Source organism: Falco punctatus (assembly GCF_963210335.1).
Source record: "Falco punctatus genome assembly, chromosome: 1".
In the NCBI taxonomy this organism is placed as follows: Eukaryota; Metazoa; Chordata; class Aves; order Falconiformes; family Falconidae; genus Falco; species Falco punctatus.
The window spans coordinates 33,509,325-33,531,255 of record NC_137580.1 but is presented as its reverse complement, the minus strand read 5'-3'; the positions used below and the strand labels follow the sequence as shown (position 1 = coordinate 33,531,255).

Sequence of the window (21,931 nt, the reverse complement as noted above, 5' to 3'; positions counted from 1 at the left end):
TAAGGGTGGCTACAAAGAAAATAGAGATTCCATTTTTACAAGGAGTCACATGGAAAAGATGAGTGGTAATGGGTACAAGTTACTGCTGGGGAGATTCCAATTGGACAGAAGAGGAAAAATTTTCACAATGAGAACAATCAGACATTGGAATAATCTCCCCAGGGAAGTGGTGGATTCCCCAATATTGGACACTTTTAAGATTCAGCTGGACAGTGCTGCACCATCTTGTCGAGACCATCCTTTTGCCAAGAAAGGTTGGACCTGATGATCCTTGAGGTCCCTTCCAACCTGGTATTCCATGGTTATGCAATTAAGTTATTCTGTGATTTGTAATCTCATCAAGTCATAAGAGTGAATTAACATGCACAGAGGAAACACAAACTGACCTGTCAATCTAGCAAATTTACACCTTTGGTTGGTTAATCAAGGATTACACACAATTCATCTTCAGTATTTAATAGTGTTGTGCTGGTTGTCTGCATCATCCTCTATATCTAGCGGCAAAGTCTCAGTATATAGTCCAGTCTTGACCTTGGAGGGTTGTGTTCATTTGGACTGTGCTGACCATGCAGAGTTCCACTGGCTGCAGTGCTACTCCATACCAAAATCTGGATTCCCTAGATTACTTAAGCAAGACGTCTTATGAAAAGTTATCGCTGGTTCTAATTAAACTTTGGAAGATTTTCTTAGGATTTTTGACACTTTATCAACTGCTTATTTTTAAACAAACTGGTCTGTTGCTTATTTTCCTACATACAAAAATGTTCCCATCTTTCAAAACCATAATTACTTAGCAAAGCTCTTGCAGAAGACTCAGTTACAATATTATTAGATGAATAAAAGAATGTACACACACATTGGTGTCAAGCTTCCTTGAATTGAGACGTTTTGTTTCACAATCTTTTTTCATTATTTTGAAGTATGCTTTGTGAAACATTGTATTATATGTCCCAAATCAGGGAACTCTCTAAGATTTCCTTCCAGTAAAGCCAAGGAGCCTAACTTGGTAAATCTGGTATTTCCTTCAATGCGTGTTGCACTTTCATCACTGTCTTTTCATTTTGACAAAATTAGTTTCTCCCCTTCACCTTGTCTCAGATAAATTCTGAATAACACATTGGTTATTCAGTACTCTAAAAGAGATGTTGCTTTACCAGGAAAACTATTCTTCCTTGGTTCAGATTCCATGTGACATACTTTTATTTACTTTTCTAGTAACTTTTTTCACAAACAGTTAGATTTTGGTGATGGGAACACTCCATTCAGAATATAAATCTGTTAACAGTACCAATTAAGACCTTGTACTTGGGTTATTTTCGTTTCTTCTTCTTCTAGGATTTACAATTTCGTTCAGAAATTCAGTGTCTGATGTACATATTTTGTATTCCAACTTGATTTTTTCTTGTTTTTCTTTTTACTGATTCTGTGTGCAAGTCTATCATGAATTGCTACTCCTTATAACAAAATTTTATATTTTATATAAAACTGACTTATTTGTTCATAGGTTTTTTTGCATTATTATTACACTACATGGACTGCCATGTTTACCAGGTCCTTTCCTTGATTCCTGTTTCCTTCCCTAGACTAGTTGCTAACAGACTGTTTACCTGAAAGCTCCCTCCAGTGATATGATTCTAACTTATTTGACAGTGCATATAATTTGCAAATGCAAGGGGAAAGTTTCCTTCCTTTTATGCTGTCACAGCACAGAAAGTCCTGTCTTTTAAAGACAGGTGGGATTTTGAATCATTGTTTCTCTGCTTTTTCAGCCTGTGCGCTTTTCTATAGAGTACTTATCTAAGTCTGGCCATAATATCAAAAATACCTCATGATGTTTGCAAGTCATTTAGCTGCAGTAGGCCTGGTAGTGTAACAATGATCTTATGATTTGAAGTGGACATTTTTCAAAACTGTAAGCCTGTTTCAAACTTAAACTTCCAGTTGACCCTCAGTCTCTGTTCAAAATTCATAGCTATGACTTGGAAATTAAGACTTTTTATGTGCCTTTCATGAGGTGATACAGCTTTCAGTGTAGTTCAGAAGATATCAGGGCTATCAACCTATGACTACAAAAATGCATGGTACTCTAACTAAGAAATCCTGTATTTTATAAGTACCTGGATGGTGGGAAAAAAATAAATGTAAGATGGGCAGGATTAGACACTACTCAGTAAAGCTGTTTGCCACACAACAAATTTCAGAGTTTTGTGCTGGTAATAATCTAAGCCATGTCCCAATTACTACCCTGTAGCAAAATCAATGCCAGTTCAGTAAAGTTGACAGCAATAGTGAAATTGCTCCTATTATGCTAGTCCTAATTTGCCTTTTTCTAGGTATTTTGGGGGTTTTCAATGGAACTTTTACTGAGAATCTATCTAGAGAGAGCAAACCTCCAGCCCTGCTTGAAAAACGGGCTCGATATGTCACTTTCAGATAGACTCTAATATACTGTTAGAATTAACAGTCTTGGGAATGTTTAGAGGTGGTTTTGTCCAAGTCTTTTAAATACTGAACTGCCATATTAGCATTATTTGTGATTGGTGTGTCATATATTTTGAAGTTCTGCATTTAATTTAATATAGAATATGTACCATAATAAGATACTTCTACGTGTGTGTATATATATACATATATGTAGGCACATCTATACATTTCTAAGCCATACGAATCTGTACAAACTAGGTTTAAAAAAAAAAAAAAACACAACAGTGATTTTTGCTTATTCCACTCCATGCTCCTGAAAATTTGGATTCTCTATTCCCATATTTATATCTCACTCTTGAACATCGCTGGTCTTTAAACAGATTTCAGCTATTACAGCAAGTTCTGCAAACTGACTAAATGCTATGTGAAGAATTACTACCTCTTTTAGATGTATTTGTTTGAGCAAAACCCTTTGAAAAGAGAAAGGGATCTGGTTTTTGTTTGATATCTTGTGGGATGCAAAGAATCCCTGGTATTTCAGGATTCTTTGTGCACTGACCTAGTCATAACAGTTGCACATTTCCAGACTAATAAGTCCATTGAGAGTTTGAAGAGGCTTTGAGGATAGAATTAAAATCCTTTGTATTAGTCATCTTCAGTGGCCTGCATTTGATCTTCATTCAGTCACATTGGTACTGACAGTTTTCCTGAGGACTGTTAAGTAGCCTGTGCTTGAAGGCCATTTTCTTATGTTAACTCAAAGCTTTATTTGGTTTTGTAGGGAAAATGCACTACTGGCAAATTGGTAATGTGCTATCAATTTTATTTTTTTATTAGTTGTGTAGAAGTAGTCTGGATCTTTTGGATGGCTGCATAGTACTTGTCTAGCTGGTTTTGGCTTCTCTCCTTTTTGAGGATGTAGAAGTTGCATGTCTTATCAGACTTAGCTTACATGTTTCAGATGTGTTTTTATCCAGCATAACCATCTCTGGCTCTAGTTCAGTTTTGCCTTTCTCTCTATCCTTGCTTTAATGTAGACTGTTCTCAAACTCTTTCAGTTTATTTGTCCATCATTTGAAATAAGTTCTACATGCCTTAAGATACAAGTCCTGGAAATAATGTCTCAGGTCCTGGGTAGTCAGTATTCATGTTCAGGACATGCAGTTTTAAACACTTGTATGTAAGTACACTTGCTGTGGAAAGGACAAATTTATCTGGAGGATCTGTTGAACCTGTAAAACAAAACACCAGATAAATAGACTTTTAACCATCTACTGTTGCTTTCCATTTATTATGATGTGTAATTCTGTAATTTCAGAGAAGCCCATGCAGGCCACAAGACAGCTTCTGTGTTGTGCTACATACTTGGCAAGAAGCAGTGTAAAATGCAGAAACCTTATTACTTAATGACGGTAGTAGCTGATGAACTAATACATACACACACGTGTGTGTATTCTGGAAGATATCTTCATTCATATACTCTCCCCAAAATCTTCATCCCAATGTTGTTATCCTATACCTTTCTCCCTTTTTCCAGTCTACCTGTTCCTGATCCTACCCAAATTGTGTCACTAAATGGTCTGTCCTTCTTTCTCCATACCATATTACTGGTGGTTCTGTCATCCTCAGTACTGTGTTAACAATCGCAAGAAAGAGGTGAAGCCATTATATGTTATTTTAACCTCAGGCTGTCCTCCAGCAGATACTGATTCTTCAGCTAACTACAATGCAGGACACTACCACACTCAGATAAGTAAAACTGAGGGACACCAAATATTGTGCCTCTTTGAAGGAAAGTTCAGCTTAAGCAGTGAAAGTATCATCTCCTTTCTTCATTATTTTGGTGTACAGTTCTCTTGGCTCACTAGCTTATGTTTTATTACTTGACAAATGACAAGGGGTAACCCTACTCCTTCCATAATTTTAGGGTCTGACAGACCTGTGAGTCCCTGAATTCAGCAGGCACAGGGTTTATACCTGTTGATTAGACATGTATTCTTCATATGGATGCTGGAATAAGTATAGCTATCTTACAAACCAGGGATAAATTTTGCAAGTGCACCATTTATGGTATCTTCTCATTAGTTAAACAGGGAACAAGACATAGCTGATCAGTTTTACACACCTGTAAGTGTTTCCCTGTCATAAAATTGTAAATAAAATTGTATTTTAACCATATTAAAATATTTTATAGATTATACAACCCATGCTGGAAATTAGAGCCACTGCTTCTAGCAGGAGGGAGGGGTAGACATTTGAAAGATACTTTTAGAGTCACTGCTTCTAGCAGCAGGGAGGAGTGGACATTTGACAGATGGTTTTTTTTTCTTTTCACAGAACAGATTATAGATAATTTTGGTACATTAACAAATGCAAAAATTGGAGATTCATATTTAAAAAAAAGTAGAAAGCAAATTTTAGAGTTACTGGAATTGTATTGACATGCAGTGATATTAACAGGCTTTTTTCAGGTAATAAATTACTTACAGTGCAAATCTTTGCATTTCTGTGTGTCATGTGCTTAGAAATAAGTAAAAGAAAAGCATATTTATGCCTTGTGTATCCTGGTGAAAAGAGATTCAATCACTAGTGTTTTGCTATACAGCAGAGCTAGATAAATATTGTAAACAAAAAAGTATTTTTTTTACAAAATTATCATTTATATCCATGGACAGACGATTGAGATTGAGCTATTTTTTTATAAAGGAGTTATCAGAAAGATTAGTATTTATCATTATTATTTATGTAATCATATTTATTTATTTGTGTTTATTATAAAGATAGTATTTATTATTATATCATGAAGTATGTATATTTCCGTGTTAACAAAAAAACTGAGTTACTTTTACACTAGAAATGGCTACTTTCAGATCAATGTGAGATTTTCATTGAATTGATAGCATACATTGTATTTCAGGTGAGCTCTGTGAGGAGAAACTAGATTTCTGTGCTCAAAACCTGAACCCTTGCCAGCATGACTCAAAGTGTATCTTGACACCCAAAGGATACAAGTAAGTCTAAAATATCCAGTCCAACTGGATCTAATTTTCTATTTTTTTTTCTCCTGCCAAACTGCCTTTCCTTTTGTTTTAGTGGAAGCAAGTTCTATTTTCAAAATAATACTTTCAGTTATTATTAAGCATTACAGCAGAATAGGCCATTATTTTCATGTAGGTCTACATTATTATCTTAAATATGTTTTACTGGATTTTACTGATCCTTAACAGTTCTAATTCCAGTCAGATTTTAAATAGGAATGCAGAGTAGAGCAGTTAGTCTTTGTGACAGTCTATACAAAACCCTTTTAGTAGCTTGGACAGTAGGAAGATAATTGCATTTAATTGAAGTGGAATAATTATACTGCTTTCTGAGAAGTGATTGTGAAAGAAATTATTAGGAACATACACTGAAAGGTATAAACTAAAGAAGTCCATCCCCAGGAAAACTAATCTTTAATTGCATCATATCCTTATCATAATTAATTAGTATGCACAATTTAAAGTGTTTTTAATAGGCTTTAGGTTAATACAGGAAGCCTGCAGCTTTCAACTGTTGTAATAAGCACCTGTTTTATGCACAGTAGGCTCTTGTACTAAAATCAGATTATTTATTACCATTCCTACTACTTATGAAATACCATTTTATTTAAAACATGAAAAATATTCAAATATATTAAATATTCAAATGAACATTAAGTTGATAGTTTTCAACTGGAAAATAGAAAACTTGTTGGATTTCAGTTATTGTGTGCTGTGTTTATTTTCTTCATGCCACTTCAGTAAAGCTAGTTTGGCATCTTATACTTTTACTGCCTAGTTCATTAATCTTCCATGTTAATTTATGAGATTTAAAATCATAAAATAGCACATGCGGCAACTTCAAGAATGTATTTCACTTAGCTTTTTAATAGCATGCTTTATATTCTTTTTTCACTTCACTTACTTGTATATGTTGTTGAATAAAAATTGAGACATACTTGATTGAAGTACTTAAAGTTACACAGCTATTTAAAATCACTCTTGCCACTTTAGAGCAATTTTTGAATACTAAAAGAAACAACACCAGGGAGGGAATCACAGGATCGATGCAACTGATTACATAAACCTTAATTTTAAAAAGAATAAAATCATGTGGATGCATGAACTTGTAATATTTTCCATTCATTTTTCACAGAGTTCTGGATGTTCAGTCAGTCTAATTTATGAGAATTCCCTTAAGAAATGCCACTGGCATTAACGATGACATTTGTGGGGTGGGGGGTGGAGGGGGGGGGGAACAAAACCCAAAAAAAAAACATTACATACTGTCTTGAGGATATGTGGTTTCTAGTTCAGTGGGGGCTCAGGGAGGGCAGAGGATGTGTTTGGAGACTTCCGTTCACTAACCATGGAGTATTTATAGTAAATCAGGCTAGTGAAAAGTCAAGAGGGAAAACTTTATGCACAACCTCTAAACTGTATAAATGGACCATTGGTCCACTTATAGCTGTTCAGTTGACAAGGAAAATATCCATCAGTATAATACAAACCTTGGATTATTTGTCTCGGTTTCAGCAATTAAGCATATTGATTATTTTTAGTGTTTGCAACCACTTACAACATCCAGTAACACTCTGCATTACTCATAAATTGTTAGACTGTCAAAATTATTAATGAGTGCGCTCTATTTTAAACAATTCTTCAATGTAATGGAAGATGAGTAAGCATGTGTAACTAGCAAATCTGTTTTCATTGCATATATAGGTACCCCATATAATAACAAGAATAAACTCTGTGGTGTTTACACACAAAGTCACAGCAACTCATTTTTTTTCTTGAGTTTTATACGTCAGTAGTTCCTTAGCTTTGTCATAGGCACACTGTATTGTTAAAAGGCACTGTGCTATCTCACTTGCTTTCCTGTTTGATAGATGTGATTGCACACCTGGATATGTAGGTGAGCATTGTGATACTGACTTTGATGACTGCCAGGACAACAAATGTAAAAATGGAGCACAGTGCACTGATGCAGTTAATGGATATACATGTGTTTGCCCAGAAGGATACAGGTGAGAAAGATCTGAAGACAGTACAGACATGTATGCCTTCTGTCAAAGTTGCTTTTATAAAAAGAAAACTAATTTTTCCTGTTTGTATTTAGTGGCTTGTTTTGTGAGTTTTCACCACCAATGGTTCTACCTCGCACCAGCCCTTGCGATAATTATGAATGTCAAAATGGAGCCCAGTGTATCATAAAAGAAAGTGAACCAATCTGTCAGTGTTTATCAGGCTACCAGGGTGAGAAATGTGAAAAGCTGATCAGTATAAACTTCGTCAACAAAGAATCCTATCTACAAATCCCTTCAGCTAAGATACACCCCCAAACCAATATCACTCTACAGGTAAGATTGTTTGTGTTGCAGATTCAGATCTGGAAAAGAGTTAAATTACTTTTCATGGTGTGAAAAATTAAGTTGTACGAAAAATCAAAGTTGTCATTGGCTCACTTAAAGAGCTTTTCACAGTTTGAGCTAAAAATCTAGAAGAGTCTCTGGAATAACTGTATTCATATTGAAGTAGATGGGCTTACTGAGAGGAAGAGAAAGACATTTTCCAGGTTGTCCATCAAGGACGAATTTCACAGTGAAGTCATATACTATGGCAGTAAATTCAGAGATTCATTTCATACAGCATTTTCATTTAATATTTATTTTTAGTTCTTTCTAAGTGTTTCTTTCTTTTACCTAGATCGCTACAGATGAAGACAGTGGGATCCTGCTCTACAAAGGCGATAAGGATCGTATAGCAGTAGAGCTCTACCGGGGTAGAGTGAGGGTCAGTTATGACACAGGATCTTATCCAGCCTCTGCTATTTACAGGTGAACCCAGATGAAACAAATTTTTAACTGAAACAAAACATGTATTAATTCCTTATATCAAAGTCACATTTTTTAAATATATGTTTAAAAGAAATAGATGCAAATGAACATATTGTCAGACATCTAAAACCTATTACCAAAATACATGATTTGGCTTGGAAAATAACTCTAATGCAGATATGTCTGAAAGACAATATATTATTTGATCCACTAAAACTGAGTAAGTTAGCTTTCAGCAGAATATTTATACATTTGTGTAAAGCTCACATGTGGAAGTAGTGGTTTTTCCATGTCGTTACTGCCAAATAATTTCCTAGTGTTCAGGGACAGAACTATACTGCATAAGCAGAAATCAAATGGATGTTTCTCTTCTCTTCTGTGTTAGGCAGTCATATAATGTGGGACTTTTCCCTGGCAAGTGAAGAGAAAGCTAAAAACTTGATTCTGAAAAAAAGGCACTACCCTTGAAAAACAAATGCTTTTTGCTTCCAAAGTCATTAAGAGACAGAATCCACATATGCTTCTGGAGCTTAATTTTTCATGGTTTTTTCAGTCAAATTTCTCTGGTTCTCTGAAAAAATGCCACCTGAATTTCTGGGGAGGTTTTATGTTACATTTCAAGAATTTGCAGACAGACATTGCAAGAGTGATCAAAAAGACAACAGGCATCACTTCTTGGCCTTGATTTGCCCTACTGTTGCTATAAATACATTCAGAAGTAAAGGGGAAGTGATAATGAGTTTTTCTTGAATCTCCTTTTTGCTGTATTTACACTTTTTGTGTTGTAAAATTTTATCTACTTGCTGGAGTTTGTAGCAGCTGACCTTCTGCATTCTATTAGGGACATTTCATTGAAAATGATTTTTAGAAATGATTGCACACAAATAGCAATATAAAATCAAAAGCTTGAGTTTATATAGCAGTGAAACAATACTAAACTTTGTTAGGTAATAACACTAAGGGAAATGTGGTTTTAGTAGATTACTAAAAGCATTCCACAGAAAAACCACATGCCTATAAAGTACAATATAAATTTGTTTAGTAAAAACATAGCCTTTTACAATAAGCATTTTAAGGTTGCTTTTATTTTCTGATGCATTATGTATTTCATAAGGGGGGTTTTAATATTGCATGAAATGGTTTAACATGTGGAAATTGTATATGGGTTTTAATGTTATAAATTTTCATATATTAAAAATAGGATTTTACTTTACAGATTTAAGTATTTACCACAAATTTTAAATTGCATTAAATATTCACTTTTGTTGATAACTACAATTCAAAATAAGATTATTTTAATTTTCTGTCTGGAATAGTGCTAAAGAAGAAGTTAGATTATTTTGTCAGGCATTTATTTTTGTTGATATTTATTTTGATAGGTACAGCTGTCAGAATAGGAAGCAATAGGAATTAGGATCATATGTAATTTCAAGTTATTTTCACTCCCATTTGTTTAAACTATCAGGAATACTTCTTCCCATTCATTTATGCATTCTCATAAATTTAATGCTTTCTCCAATATTATTAGAATATAACAGATACTGGTAATTCACTCTTGTCCATTTTATTTGATTGGAAAACAACACTCATATAGGTAAAATTTAAAACCAGAAATGTAGATGGAATTAATAACAAAATAAGCGATTAACAAACAGTCCCAATTAGGTTAGTGTTACAGAACAATAGAAGCATCTTCCCTACATGGTTGATCTGTTCTTTTGAATTATGTGACAAGTGGAGAATGCAGGCGCAATGAAGAAAGGGATGGGTCATGTAGTGAAGTGTTACAGGGTGACACAGTTGTTTAGTCAAGCAGATACACATTTGTATTATTGTTATTATTATTATCATCATCATCATCATCATTCCTTTCATTTCAAATCAACATGATGGTAAGTTTACAGGAGATATTTGAAAATTGTCATGTAATGGTATGACATCAATGTAATCAAGTCTTTTGCCCTTGAGAGAAGTGCGTACGTTGGAAGCCATGTGTACATTTCCACATTTGTATCTATGTTTGTGCATCTAGTGATCACTGTACAAGTTAGATATTATTTCATTTTTCTTTCAAGTTCTAGAAAGAAGTATGTTGTAGGACAAGATCTTTTGCACATTATACTCTAATTCCTTCATCCTTTCCAACCTATTCTAGTTTTTCTAACATGTTTCCAGCCATCCCTGTTTCCAGTTCTTACTGTTTTACCTTCCTAGGATCTTTATGACATTTTCTGTGCTTTTTAAGGTCTTTTTACCTTTTCACCTATTTATTGCATGCTGTCTTTCTGTACCTTTGTTACCTATTAAAGCTGTTTCCTATCATGTTTCCTGTCCTTCTTTCAGTCCTTCCATTTTGTTTCTTTCCTCCCTTCCCTCCCTTCATTTTTTCTTAAGCCAGCTAGATCTGGTCATCTTTGCTCAAAAAACTGCTCACAGACATAATCTAAATTAACCTACTGATTCACTTTTCCTCTTTCCTATTTTGTCCTTCTCGGTCTCCTCCTTGACTCAATTTCCAGTCCTGTTGTCCTGACAATCCACTACCATCCATTACTCTGAGTCTTACTGTATTCTAAATATTACTCAGTCCGACCTCTTTCTCTTTTTTTTCTGTAGGCCTAATTTTTGCTTCTTCTGAATGAGAACCACACAGTTGCTTTCCCTGTCCATGTAACCTTGAGCTAGCTAAGGCAATACCTTCCCTTTGAATGGGTGGGCAGGCCCAGATCGAGCAGATACTACTGCAGCCCAAAAGCACAGCTGGAGGAAAGGTGCTGATCATCTGCATGTTGAGATATAGTCAGCATGGATAAAGAATTTAGGGATCTAGCCCTCCAGTTTCTGCAGACTTCCATGTTTTCAAGATTTTAACACCTTGCCTTAGTCGATTTTCAGGATGAGAAATGGGTAGACATGGTGCCAGCTCACTGCCAAATCTCATGACCTGCAAAGCAGAGTTAATAGAAGCATAAGAGATAGGAGTGTGTGTGTTCACTTGCAAAACTATCTGGTCTGTTTAGAAAAATAAAAATCCATTTCAGGAACCGTTTGGTGTGGAAAATTTTAAAAGGAACAGTTGAAGCTTACTAGAATTCTAAACAGCTAAAATAATATTGTGAAATAGTGTTGTGGGTTAACCCCAGTAGGCAGCTAAGCACCACACTGGCACTCATTCACCTCCCCTTCCACCCGCAGTGGGACAAGGAAAGAGAAAGGGAAGAGTAAAAGTCAAAAAATCATGGGATGAGATAAAACTAGTTTAATAACCAAAGGAAAAGTGGAGGAAGAAAGAAAACAAAACAAATGCTGCAATTCCAGTCACTCCCTATCTCACATAGGTAGACCAATGCTTAGCCAGTTCCCAAGGAAAAGATGGCTAACCTACCCCTCCTCTCCATTTTGCTACTGAGCATAATATTATATGATATGGAACATCTCTTTGGTTATTGTGGGTCATCTGTCCGGTTGTGTCCTCTCCTAACCTCATGCACACCACTAATCTATTCACTGCAGGGGCAGAGTGAGAAACAGAGGCCTTGACAGCATGCAAATGTTATTCAGCAACAGCTAAAACACTGGTGTATTATCAGCATTGGTTTGGTCACAAATCTAAAACACAGCACCATATCAGCTATTATGAAGAATATTAACTCCATCCGAGCCAGATCCAGTAAAAAAACATAATGAATTATATAATCAAACAAGTTAATGTGTTATGTTTTATCAGGGAGATATCAGGAAGACAAAAGACCATTTTTAACTCATAATTTTTAACAATGAGGTTAATAACAATTTGGTAACAGGGTAGATAGTTTGAAAACTAAGGTGGGAAGTTGCTTACAGTGAGAAGGACAGAAAGGAAATTAAAAAAACAGAGAAGTTTATCAAGACATTTACAGATTTCATTAAGGAAGTGAAGATTCACGGATAGTGTAGGAAGAAAAGCAAGACAAGTTGTACTCCACGAAACAGTGATGAGGTGCCTGAAAAAGAGGCCAATACTTAAAACAAAACTCCAATAGAGAGATTCAAAAAGAAGTTTTATAATAAAAATGGCAGTCAGGAAATGGTATGTTGAAAAGGAGTCAAATGGGAGCTGTAAAGCCTACAGAGGTGCTTGCAGTAGCAACAAAACAAAGTTACAAACATATGATTTAATCATGATAAATATGGAGACTCAAAAGCAACAGCATTCTAGCTGTGTAGAGTGAATGAGAACCGATTTACCAATAGGAACTGGCTTCCAAAAGAACCATCATCCCAAAACCACTCATCAGTCAATCTGAGTAACAAGATGTGATGTTGGCAGTGCCAATACCAATAAAGAAAATTAATTCATTGGAGAAAGTTATTTGGGAAAAGTTGATCCACTTGAGTTTGTTCTGTCGGGACATCCATTTTTAAAAGTTAAATGATGTTTACACAAAAATACCCCAAACCTTTTCATTCTTTAAACTAGTTTTCATCATATATTTATTGGAAATATGGGAATATTCCTTCCCAAATCATTTTTCTTCTACAGAGTTTGAAAAGCCTTGAATTAGTTTTCCTTACAGCTTTTCATTAGGATCTATGCATTCTGCTCTCATTTCTCCCAGTGGGAAATGGGCTAGAAGTAATGTAAGTGCATTGGCAGGAAATATTGCACATATATGCCTTCTGTTTGTTTCCCCTTTAATTTAAATCACCCTTACCTAGGAAGGGTCCTCTCTCTGCAGTAAATTTTTACCAGTAAACCAGTTTAAACTAGAGGCTTTTAATAATCACCCTTAAAAAAGACACATTCCCTTTACGCATTATGTTTCATTCATCCCTGGAATGACCTCTTGCTATAAAAATGCATGTTCTGTGTTGCTGTCATGAATTTAAATACTATTCTGTGAAAGGCTGAAAAATTGTAAAATAATGCAAGTTTCCTTGGAACAAGAACATAATATTACGTTTTCTTGCTTACTCAAGTCAAGAAGTCATATGCATTTTGATACAGGATTTGTTGAAATGTGTTTAATCCTGGCACTAGTCTAATTGCTTGATCACAGCAAACAAACCTCTTAATACCTTGATTAGACCTTACTCGTTGGGAATGATGACCTTTTCCTTCCTCCCCATACAACCTTGCGATCCCTCTCCTGCCCACTCCCACAAAGTGTTTATTCTGCCAGTGTCTGCGCTTTCACATAGCTGAGTTTATGTTAAGCATGCGTGCTGCTATTCAGATCTTTTATCCATATTGAGCTGAGCCTGTCCACACAGTTAGAGTTAGTAATAAATAGCTGAGAAGCTATTTAATGTGTCACAGCTATAACTGACCATGTGAATGCTTCTGGTCTGTTTCAGGAGAAAAGCAGTTAGGTTAATTAAAGCATTGCTAAGGATGTTATAAGGTAATTTGCTTGATTTTTGCCTTGAGATTTAGGAAACTAATCCCTTTCAGCTATACTGCTTTCCTAATGAGAAGACATAACTGACTCTATGACTGTTCAGTCCATCTCAGGCTATCATACAATCACTTCATTTAAATAACTTTTTGCAAAGGCTTAAGCTCACTTATTTGATGGTGCCCTGAAGCAAATAAAGGCTCTCATGGGAATGGTTATAATGTCTGGTCTCTGGACTACATCTCATTGTCATAACATCCGTGCAGCCATACATTCAGCTCTTAATTCTCCAGTGGAAAACAGGGTAGAAGTAATTTAAGTTCAATGATATATTCAGTTCCAGAACTGAATAATAATATTCTTCTTTCTGTTACGAACTTAAACTGTGTTCAAGTGCAGACTATTTACTCTGCACTTAAACATTTGCTCTGTAGCCACTAAGGCTGGTGGTAAGCACAGGCAACCATTTGTTGTACTTAGTAGCATGTGTAGGCTTGTCCTTACACAGCAAAAGCACAGTGCTTGAAACAAGCCTTTTCTGCATGACACCCTTTAGGCATTCTCCTTCTAGTAGGTTCATATCTTGTTAGTAAGGAAAGTTAGAAGGAAATAGTATATATAGGTAGGGGGAGGGGTGGGGAAGCATACAGTATTTATTGTACTATCCAGAAGCTGAACACACAGAAATAACCATGCCTAATAAACATAACAAATTACTTTATTGCTAGTGTAAGTAGAGCTATCTGGACCAATGATGTGATTTTGTCTGCTAGAACTAAGGTTAGATGCAGTTCCATATTCAATTAAATAGTAGGTTTCTGTATCACTGGAGTCAACTCAGGCCTTCACATTTGCAAAATATGTAAACCCAATACTATGCAACATGTAGGAGACACCCCCACACATATGCGAGTAAGATCTTGAAATAACATTAGAATCATAGAATAGTTTACGTTGGAAGGGACCTTTAATGGTCATCTAGTTCCACTCACTTTGCTGTGGGCAGGGACATCTTCCACTAGATTAGGTTGCGCAAAGCCCCATCCAGCCTGACCTTGAATATTTCCAATGATGGGGCAACCACAACTTCTCTTGCAACCTGTCCCTGTGTTTCACCACCCTCATATTAAAGATTTTCTTCTTTATGTCATCTTCTTTTACTTTATAGATTCTAATTTTAGTCTTCATAGATTTATCTAATTTTTATTCTTTATAGATTCAATCTAATCTAAATCTACCCTCTTTTGGTTTAAAAGTTACCTCTTGTCCTATCGCTACAGGCCCTGGTAAAAAGTCCCTCTCCATCTTTCTTGTAGGCCCCCTTCAGGTACTGGAAGGCCTCTATAGGATCTCCCTGGAGCCCTCTCTTCTCCAGGCTGAACAACCCCAACTCTCTCAGCCTGTCTTCATAGGAGAGGTGCTCCAGCCCTGTAATCATTGTTGCAGAACTACAAACATTTTTGTGTTCAGCTTCCTGCCTAGTCAACAATCATCTAGTAAACATCAATTGATGTTTAGAATATCATCTATATTTATACAGTTCATTATTTGACGAGGAATAACATTGGTTGAAAAAGGGCTATTAATTTACAATAGATATTATTAATCAAGTGTTACTGAAGGGGTATTATATTGTGTTAGCCATTAAGCGTACATGCATGTCCTTGCTTAAAATCTACTTTTCAGGAGACTGCACTCCTGGAGAAGTTCTGTTCTGAAGCTGTGTGAACTCTTGAATGGGAAGAAGTTCAAAAACTGTTCTAACCAGACCATCAACTTTCTAAAATTAATATTAATATTTATTTTGCAGTGTGGAAACAATTAATGATGGCAATTTCCACATTGTGGAGCTCCTAGCTATGGATCAAATTCTATCCTTATCCATTGATGGAGGAAGCCCCAAGATAATTACCAATTTGTCCAAGCAATCCACTCTGAATTTTGATTCTCCGCTCTATGTAGGAGGTAAGAGGATCTTACTGCTTCTTACTTACTAATGGTTTCATAGCTAATTTACTCTGGTAACGTGCTAATAAGCACATGGTAAAAGACTCATTTATTGAGACAATACCTTTAGATGAAACTCCAGCAGTTAATCTCAGTAGATTAAATTCTAACAAATACCTGTTGCTTTTTTTATCAGAATGGATATTTGATGGCTAATGTAAAATTCTGTAATTTTTCTACTGATATGAAGCTTTTTATTATACTGAAAAGTGTGTTTACAATTGTTTAGCTATTTGAAGATTCATTAATGCCTATTTGGAAAGTGTAGAATTACAGCATTCTGTTTCGATCCTGTTTTATCTCTCTATTTCACTGTACAGGTATCTGCAGGAAATGATAGCAAGGTATAAAACCATGAAGTATAATTTATGCCTGGAGATCTTATTACTTAAGGCTAATAGAATTTATGACATTAGGTAAGAAGGCAACCAGCTGGACAGTTGCCTCACAGTATGTGGCAGTGTTGTTGGTGGGGTTTCTTGTTTGTTTTAAGAAGAAAAAAATGTTTCAGTAAAACCAGTAGTAGGTAACTGTGGAGGTAAACTATTTGGAACATTTTTGATTATTTGCTGCAGTTTATTCTGTAGAACTATGGATTCAAGCCCATTGTTTCAATCAGCAGTTTCTGTTGAATATCTGATGGGCCCACATAATGTAGGTAAAAGTAAGAAACCAGCCACCATTTTGTGCCTTCTTACTGTCCTTGGTAGCAAGTCTAAGTTCTTAGTGGTCAGAGATTCATCATGGTTTTTAAATACTACTGATCTTCTACCCGTCTTCATCTTCTACTTAGTTTAACCTTATAGTCTTATAGGAGACATGTAAAGAGTCCCCTTCTGATCTGTTCTTTCTGTAAAAATATCTACTTTCTTTTTCAACAAATTCTTAAGAACTGGTTTTTTGTCTGAGATTAAGTTTTTCAGACTTGAGCATCTTGCTACCTTGCAAAAAACTATGCTACCAGTAGCACATTCATGAGATGCCTATTTTCTCTAGTTAGGTTGCTATTTATCCTCTTTCTAAATATACAGAAAAGCTCAGGGTAGTTGCTTAGATATATCTCTAATGGGAAAAAAATCAGGAAGCCTCTCTGATACTGATCAAGAATAGTCTATTTCTCCTACAAAACTAGTGTAACGAGTGCCTCAGTTACAAGTGGTGTGGGGTAAGTTGACTTTTGTCTCTGAAAATCCCCAATGTATTCCCTTGAAACACCAAAGTTTTTTTGTCAGATCATTTCAGATTTTGTCATTGCCATCTCCCATCTAAGATGGGAGGAAGTACAAGATAGTATTCAACATTAGTCATCAGCCCCATACCAGCAGAGAAAAGAATTAAAATTATGAAATGTATGAGCTGCCTTTAAAATTGCTTCATATCATGAATCTTCAAAGGAGGATTGCCTTTTGGAAGCCTCTCTACATTTTTTCATGTGTGTCACTTCTGTCGTTTCCATAGTGTCCTATGCCACATTTTCTGGAAGGAATGATGGGCTTTTTTAGATTATAGATTCTAATAAGACACTGTCTACTAGCTTACTTATCTTGTCAACATCAGTTTGTTACTTAATGACTGCTAAGGCCAATTTTACTACTTGAAACCTAAGCTTAGTGCAGAATGATCCCTCTGTCTGTAATGGGCATCTTTTGATAAAATGAGGCTAGACTGCTAACTATAAGCATTTATTCTATGCAGTACTAATACCTGTTGATTTGTGACATATCCTTGCTGCTTCATCTTGCAGATCTGTGTCTCCTTTAGGAGAATCATCCTAATCTGCATCCTCATTTTGAAGTATCAGAAGAAATATTTTTTTGAAATAATCCTTTCCTTTAGTGATTTGATTCCGAAGAACAGGAGTCTTTTTAGATAGATCCTGTGTTCCGTCTATGTCAACTCTTCACATTCAGGCTCCAAGCAGACAATTGTTTCTGCTGTCATAGAAAATGTTGTCTAAAACAGAATGAAAACCATTATTAGAAACACGTTATTACAAAACAAAGTAAAGAAACCAGTAGGTTGATATTCAGGTCTTAAACTTTTCTGTTCTTTGTCTATGTTTATCTATTTATGACCTTTAAAACCCTTGAGACACTTCCACTCTTGTAGCTTTATATTACCCATCTTTTTGAGATTCATTCAATTTTTTCTTATCCAGCTGTATCTAGAATTTGATCACACATTTTCATCAGTTAAGAACTCAAATTCTCACTAGGATTTTATGTAGTATTTTTATCTTTGCCAGAGTCTTACTTTGACACCTATATCATCATGTAGCTTACACTTACTCTTATCACCTTCCTGCTAAAATGGCATTTCTGGTAAGCATCACCTCAGCTGGCAGAATGAAATTCAGACTTGACAGTAAGCCCTTGTATGGTCTTCTCCCTCTCTCTCTGCTTCCCCCCACCTCCCCCCACCCCACCCCACCCCACCCCCACCTTTTTTATTTAAAACAAAGTTATTCTTGGATCACAATATTTGCATTGGTCTGAAACAGGAAATTTAACTTTATTTTTATAGAAATTGGCCTAATTGATTAATACTCCTTTTGTTGTTGTTTTTGACCTTTTCCCAACGGTATGGCTCTCTTGTGTGGTCAGAAAACACACTCTAGATATTCAGTCTTTCTAGAACAGATTTCAGTGAGACTTATTGAAAGACCATGGCTTTCTATAAGTCTTAAGGCACAGTCTGTTTCTTCTCAACAACTCTTCAAAGGGGTCATACACTGATACCTCACACTCTTCTCTCAGAAATTATAGAGCATATTTTACTAGCTGAGTGGCACCTTGTTTCATGGAAGTCACTATTTCTGAGACAGGTAGGACATCAGCTGCTTTTCATTTGTGCCTGCTCTGTTGTAGCAGCTTCTAGAATGAGATATTAATTTTGCCAGTTTTATTGTATGACTGTTATTTAATCAGTGTCCTACCGTTTACCTCCTTGAGTAGTAATTTGTTAATTTACCTGCAGTCAAGTTCAGTGACCAAAAGCTTAAAGCAGAGTGGGAACTTTCTTACCTTCCTGAAAACAGAGCTGAAATATTTGTCTGCATCGTTTCTATAGCAGTTCTTTCTTAACTGATAAAGAACCTTTATCTAATAATTATCTAAGAAATATTGCTAAAGAATATAAGCAGGTTTTGCACACATAAGTCTTGTAACATTTGGTAACTTGCTAGAAGCAGCAAAAAGTGGATAGGGTAAAAGCTTATTTATATGCTTGCATTGTGTTTCCAAATGTCTTCCATATTAGAGATTATAGACAAAAATTCCCCAAATCATATGGGAGATATATTATCTGATTTCATACAGGCTTATACGGTTCCCAGAAATCATATCTATAAATTTGCAGACCTTTACAAGTATAACATCTAGTTTAGCGTTGCATTGGTGTACTTAGCTTTATTCAGCTTTTATTTTTGCAGTGCATCTATTCTGCTATTAGAGATCTCAAGCCACATTGCCTAAACGTTTTTTGCTGAGTCTTGCTTTCAAGGGAGAAATCATGGTGAAGAGGTTCTGATGACTGTTCCTTGTCTCTGGATTTTGAGAGTATGGCAAATATTTTTGAGGAAATGGAAAATAATGGTTGTTTGCTGTCTGAATCCTTTAATATAATAGTCCTATACTTAGCTGATAGGATCAAAGACGATTATGCTCTTCAGCAGTGTGGGTGCAGTATTGTTCGTTTCTATAATCACTGAAGCTTAGCACAAATGAAATTACAATAACCTCTACATGAAAGACAGGTCTACTTCATTAGGTTGCATAGCACTTCTGCATTACACTTAACTGGTCAGAGTGACTATATAAAACCATTACAAGTATCAGCTTACATGGTTAAGGAGCAACTATGCAGAACATTACTCCTTTCTGTTGTTATCTAAGTACCAGAATGAAAATTGTTAATTTTGCCTGGGAATAAACCTGTACAGCTAATAAGCATATATATTTTCAAGTAAACAGATCCTTTTCTAATGCTCAGTATGCTTTGATTTCCTTTATTTAGTAGTCTCAGGAGGTATTTAGGCATTTTTGTATTCATTATTTGAATGTAATATCTTAAGAACTAACTAATATAAACCAATATGTTGGCAATAAGTTAAGAAAAAGAAAAGCATGAGGTAGAAGAAACTTATTTTTACATGAAAACAATATTTAATAGTAATGTTTGTCTGAATTAGTCTTACATGATTAACTGATCACAGCAGGATAACTGCATCACTTATACCTAATTACACTTGTAACAATTATAGACTACAACAGAGGAATTATTTTGAAAATGGTCAACATCAGGGGCATTTGCACTATCTAGAAATATCTACACATAAGTATGTTAATGTTGAATTATTATTTACTATCTTTGTTTTACGTTATAATGGCAAACTCTGAGTGGCTTTTTTATTTTTTATTTTTTTTTTTAATGGATCTTCATTCTGTTGAGCTTATCTTTCCAAGTATTTTCACTAGCAAATTTTCATATTTGAAATATGTATTCCAACTCCAAATTGATGAGCTGGTCCTGCTAAATGTTCTGCATTTGCGTACCTTAGCAGCTTACAAAAAATCATCTGTCAGCGGCAAAATTTCAACAGCTTTTGTATTACCAAGATTCAGAAAGTACTGGACTTTGCATTAGGTCAAAACCAGGCATGTGTCTGAACCTCTTCACATTGTGACCTTCCTATGTGAAGTCCTATATACATCTCTTTAGCTGGACCTAGAGACTTAAGGGTTTGGAGCTGTTTTACATGCATGCTTGGCAACCAGAATAATTTTCAAATACTAGATCATTGCTCATGGTTGTAGGCTGAATAGCTAAGAAAAATTGATGAAGAAGAAATATTTCTTTAAAAATGTTTTAAAAATAGATAAAATGGTGCAGAAAGTTTTACCAAAGATTACACTGATTATTTGCTATTATTAATTTCCTAGGTATGCCTGTGAAAAATAACATAGCAGCTTTACGCCAGTCTCCAGGACAGAACGGCACCAGCTTCCATGGTTGCATCCGTAATCTATATATCAACAGCGAACTCCAGGACTTCAGAAATGTGCCACTACAAGTGGGAATTCTGCCAGGCTGCGAGCCTTGTCATAAGAAAGTTTGCGTGCATGGAACATGCCATGCTACCAGCCAGTCAGGCTTTTCCTGTGAGTGCGAAGGAGGATGGACTGGACCCCTCTGTGATCAACAAACTAATGACCCATGTCTTGGAAATAAGTATGTCCTTCCTCAAGACCGAATAGTAGTATAATATGCATATACATCCCCTGTTGTGTATTTTTTTCATAGAAGTTCACACTTTTTTCAGCAAGAAACAAAATATCCTGGGCATGTAAAAGTGAAAACAGTGTCCAGGTTAAAGTATATTCTTAATGACTAAAAAGCCCCAGTTTAGGGGAGCAGATACACACATCTCACTGAAGTTCTGCCTCAAGCCTGGGAAGTGCTCTTACACGCTCTGTATGGGTCTGTAATGAGTTACATTGATGCAAGTGTTGGTACGACACTTGGTACAAAAATCATTTAAAAGAAGTTGCAAATGGAAAAAAATCTATTTGGTTATTTATAATTGTATAAAATGACAAAATACAATTCTTATTCTCTATTGTGTTTTAAAAACTTGATACAATACATATATGTTATATTTTTACAGTACCCCAGGTTTTAGCAGGAAAACAGATTTCTACCTTTATGGTAAACTTCTGTTTAAGTCTCTGTGTATTAATTCCTTTTGCTGATTTGACTAAAACATTTTAGGTTGGACATTTTATGTATGGTTTTAGAGAGGGTCATTTGTATAAGTGTAAAGAGACAACAAAAGATATGTGTATATGAGAGTATCAATATCTATATGTATTCATCTTTAAAATTTACTATAGAGACAGATTCAATTTTTTGTCTCATGTTCTCCCAGCACAAGAAGGTCAGAAACTTCAGAAGTTCAAAGTTTTCCAGAATTTATTGGTCACGGGCAACAAAATGTCATTCTGTTTGCCCTTACCACTGTCCTTACTACAGTTCTACAGTTTGGCAAATGTGTGTGTATATATATATATGTTTTTGGTTTTGTTTTTTTTTTTAAGAGTAAAGAAAGCCTGCTTGGATCTTTTGGCTGCTGCTTTTTCAGGGCTCTGGTGTGACTTTTGATGATCAGTGGCCTGAGTTTGCTTAAGAGATTCTACTAAGATGATTTTCAATTCACATATAAAATGATGTTTAAGTGATCTTTTCACATAGTGTGGGTGTAGAGTCT

At 35.4% G+C, this 21,931-nt stretch overlaps 1 protein-coding gene across 13 annotated transcripts in view; it reads left to right on the top strand.

Annotated features, from left to right (window-relative positions):
* Window positions 1–21,931, top strand: part of SLIT2 (slit guidance ligand 2) — a 266,328-nt gene that overhangs the window by 239,319 nt on the left and 5,078 nt on the right. For all 13 annotated transcript variants that reach the window (XM_080371347.1, XM_080371341.1, XM_080371340.1 and 10 more), the window contains 6 exons: window positions 5,342–5,435; window positions 7,334–7,471; window positions 7,564–7,804; window positions 8,151–8,281; window positions 15,470–15,624; window positions 20,607–20,895. In XM_080371347.1, coding sequence (XP_080227473.1) covers window positions 5,342–5,435; window positions 7,334–7,471; window positions 7,564–7,804; window positions 8,151–8,281; window positions 15,470–15,624; window positions 20,607–20,895 — 1,048 coding nt within the window. The remainder of the gene's footprint in view (window positions 1–5,341; window positions 5,436–7,333; window positions 7,472–7,563; window positions 7,805–8,150; window positions 8,282–15,469; window positions 15,625–20,606; window positions 20,896–21,931) is intronic.